At 38.7% G+C, this 4,138-nt stretch overlaps 1 protein-coding gene across 1 annotated transcript; it reads left to right on the top strand.

The window, feature by feature from the left end:
• The first annotated feature begins 854 nt into the window (after positions 1–854).
• On the top strand, positions 855–4,138 carry LOC140827717 (putative late blight resistance protein homolog R1A-3). The gene is made up of 2 exons (XM_073190501.1): positions 855–2,202; positions 2,338–4,138. The coding sequence occupies exons 1-2, from the start codon at positions 1,428–1,430 to the stop codon at positions 3,747–3,749; spliced, it is 2,187 nt and encodes a 728-aa protein (XP_073046602.1). The 5' UTR covers positions 855–1,427; the 3' UTR covers positions 3,750–4,138.

The raw sequence follows: 4,138 nt of genomic DNA, 5'->3' as shown, positions 1-4,138 counted from the left end.
TTTTAAATAATTGATTCGTCTGTTTCATTTACCATGAATTATTATTTATTCATTGAAATTTTTATTATTTTGAGACATAATTATCCAACATCTTTGAAGGAAAAATTTAAATTACTGTTATTTGTTTTAGAGTGAAATATATAAATACGTTGAGATGTGATATAAATGAGAGTTGTGTGTATGTAATATTGGACTGAAATTTTTTTTTAAGATTGTAAATTGTCTATATGTGTTCAAAAGAGAGTCGAAAACATATCTTGAGTTGGTACGAAAATGATGTCTCTTATAGCTGGAGACAAAAGATTCATATGAGAAAACATATTATTTAAGTATGATTTTAGCTTGTTTACATTTAAAATATTTGTCTAAACTAAAGATAACATTAGATAATCAAACAAAAAACATCACAAGTTTCACTTCAAATTAGACAAATTAATTACTAAGAAAAATTATGTATTGTCGATGGTGGTTTGGAGAAACCCAGTGAAATTCAAAAAATTAAGAGGAACTAAAATGAAGTGAGACCTAAGTGTGAAGACTCGAATAAACAAAATAACGTCATAAGAAAAAATAAAGCAAATATCAAAAAAAAAATCAGTTTCAAATAGATAATGAAAAAGAAACATGAAAATAAGGTATTTAAACGAATAAAAAAAAAGAAAATTAAAAATAATTATAAAAAAGATGAAAAAAATCGAATGATTAAAAAATCAAAAAAAAAAAAAAACACGAATAATATTCATAATACATTCAAGTTAGTTAATTAATATAACATGTGTTTTGTAACTAGTTATATAAAAAAAAAAGTCAAATAATTATAAATAAAAAAAATCAAGAGGTGGACCCAAGTTGTACTCCATTTCATTGATGCTTTCTTGTCCATTATCAAAGTCTCTCCAGTTCAAGCTTTTCTGTAAGACCCTTTGCTCCAAATTTATCAGATCTTGTTATGTTATCTGCATCTCTAGCTTCACTTGCCTAATCTCCAATCCAATACTTTCTTCTGTGTCCCGGAAAAAAAGATGAGATCCCTCAATGGAACCTCACTTTCTTGCAAGATTAATTTTGTGGCCAGACTATCCGCGACTTGGAAGTTCGAATCCGGGGTGTTGCGTATCAAGCGAAAGATATAACTCAATCCCACGTCTCAAAACAAGAAGGTTCGACTCGAGATGATCGAAGAGCAGTTGCATGCATTCCAACATCGCATCGACCGAGTTAATTCCGTCGTGGTAGAGCCGTAGAGGTGAATTAGAAGAGGAAGGTGCTGGAACGTAGATCTAATTATTTGGCTTATGTGTAAATAATTCTGGTCAATGAAAACCTCTTTTTCTTGCAAGAATTCAAGCATTCCAACATTGCATCGACGAAGTTAATTCCTTCGTGGCAGCAGGTGAAGAAGTTTTAGGACCTAATGGTGGAAGGAGATGAGTTGCCTGCAGCCAGTACTGACGAATCTTCATCTGTGTCGGCTTCATCAAGACGTGCACTGGTTGGCCAAGAATCCATGGTGGGAGTCGACTGAAGACTTGATTCAAATAAAGGATCGGGTCGTGGGAGATGAGCAAAATCTACAGATCATCCCGATTATCGGCATGGGAGGTATTGGTAAGACTACTCTCGCTAGAAATGTCTACGAAGATCAGTTGACGATAGACTACTTTGATATCCGTCATTGGCTGACGGTATCCCAAGAATATAGCGTGCGAGATATTCTTGGAAGGATCCTTTCTGTTGAAGAGCCGATTGATGAGAAAGTTGAGTTGCTAATCGAACGTGTGTACAAAAGTTTAAAAGGTAGGAAATATCTCGTCGTGATGGATGATATGTGGCATGCAGAAGTTTGGTATAAAGTCCGAAGGGCATTCCCCGACGACTATATCGGCAGCCGTGTGATTCTTACGACGAGGTTGTCGGATGTGGCTTCGACCATCGATTCCAACAGCCCTCTTCATAAGATGCGACTCTTGGATGAAGATCGTAGTTGGGCCCTGTTCTGTAAAAAGGCTTTTGCAGCCGAGTGTCCTCCCAGTCATGATATGAAAGAAATAGGTAAATCCATTGCAAGAAACTGCAAAGGACTCCCGCTTGCGATTATCGTCATCACTGGACTTCTGAAAGCTAACAAGACGAGAGAACATTGGGAGAATGTCGCCGAAAATCTTAATGTAGCATCCACGGTAAACGATGATCAATTCTCAGGTATATTCTCTTTGAGTTATAATAACTTATCTCATCAGCTTAAGGCGTGCTTTTTGTATATGGGAGTTTTTCCAGAAGATTACCATATTCCTACCAAAAAGCTCATTAAATTATGGGTTGCTGACGGTTTTCTAGAACCGGTAGAGCCCAAAAGCTTGGAAGAGTTGGCGGAGGAGTACTTGGAGGATCTTGTCAAGAGAAGCCTCGTTTTGGTAGTTGGTACTAGATCTAATGGGGGAATGAAATCCTGCAGAATCCATGATGTCTTAAGGGATTTAAGCATAAAAAAGGGTCGAGAAGAAAGGTTTCTTCAGCATTTTACCAACAAGGACAACAAGAAAAGTATTCTTTTAAAAATAGCCGAAGGCCCACGTCGCCTGAGTATTTGTGCCGACTATGTGAATTTTGAGTTGACCGATATCCACAACTCCTCCATTCATACACTTCTATGTTTTGGCTCAGAAAGCTATCTCCTATCATCTATTGCTTCGCAGTTTAAGTCACTCAGGGTGGTGGACGAAGTACTTCTAGATCCCGAGGACTTCCCTGATGAGATCTTCGAACTAGTTAACTTGAGGTACCTTGCTTTTATCTTGTTTCAAAGCAGTAAATGCGAGATTCCTCCATCCATCTCCAAGCTCCAGCATCTCCAAACTCTGATTATCAAACGGGACATTATGAGTATCGGCCACTCGGGTAAAGTGATTCTGCCATTGGAAATCTGGAAAATGATACAGTTGAGGCATCTTGTCTTCACAAAAGAAACTGCCTTCTGTTTTCCTCCTGGTGATGGGCTCGGAGGAACTTATTCTGTTCTAGAAAACTTACAAACCTTTTCTGGTGTATTGAATTTCAAATTCACCAAGGAGGCAATAGGAGGTTTTCCAAATCTAAAGAAACTGAAGTTGGAATACGATTGTAATGAACCTGGAGAAGGCTGGGCAAAGTTTTGCCTCGGCAATCTAGTCCACCTGCAAGAACTAGAAGTGTTAAATTTGCAGCTGTATGGCTTGGGATTCGGAAGTGTAGATACAAGTTTTGCCTTTCCCCAAAGGCTTAGGAAGCTCACTTTGACGGGCTGTAAAATCCCATGGGAGAAGATGTCCATAATCGGCTGCTTACCAAATCTTGAAGTTCTCAAACTGCTGCTAGGCTCATTTGCGGGGAAGGAATGGGAAACAACCGAAGGGGAGTTTCTTGTACTAAAATACCTGCAGATAAGAAATATAGACCTGATGGAATGGAGGGTCGAAAGCAGTACCCACTTTCCATGTCTGGAGACGCTGATCCTCTGGTGTTACAAGCTGAAAGAGGTTCCATCGAGCGTGGGGGATATACCCACGCTTCAGAACTTAAGAGTGCAAGTTTCCCACATGAAAGCCAAGGATTCCGTGAGTCAAATAATAGAGGAACAAGAGAACCTGGGAAACGATGCTCTTCAAGTTCGGATCATGCCTCTGGTTCTCAAGACAGGACCTGAGGCGACGCACAAGAGGCCGTTGGCTCAGGCCCAGCCTGGAGCGGGCATCCAAAAAAAACCCCGTTAATATTCCACTCATTTCGTCAAAATAGACGAGACGTATTCTATAAAAAGAGTGCAGCACCAATAAATCTACGAGAGATTATTTGTGAAAGTGCTCCCCTAATTCCGAGCTTCATGTTACTCTTGCCAAACTTGGGATGACAGCTTCTCATTCTGAATCTATAAAATCAAAATTTTGATCAAATAACATATCGCAATAAAATAGGTCTTCTAAATTCTCTAAGAGGTTTATCAAAAAAGTTGATATGTTCCTCAAAAAATCCGATTCGTGCGGATTATTCACCCAACTGACGAAGAGATCTTGGATCAATGTTGGTTCATGTTACAGGTTGACTCTTGATATTCACCCCTCGTATTGTTTCGATGTAGTGTAATAGTGGTCTCACCAACACA

Source organism: Primulina eburnea, chromosome 3 (genome assembly GCF_022965805.1).
Source record: "Primulina eburnea isolate SZY01 chromosome 3, ASM2296580v1, whole genome shotgun sequence".
Taxonomy (NCBI): Eukaryota; Viridiplantae; Streptophyta; class Magnoliopsida; order Lamiales; family Gesneriaceae; genus Primulina; species Primulina eburnea.
Note: the sequence above shows the minus strand (reverse complement) of the source record. Positions and strands in the feature narration are given on the sequence as shown.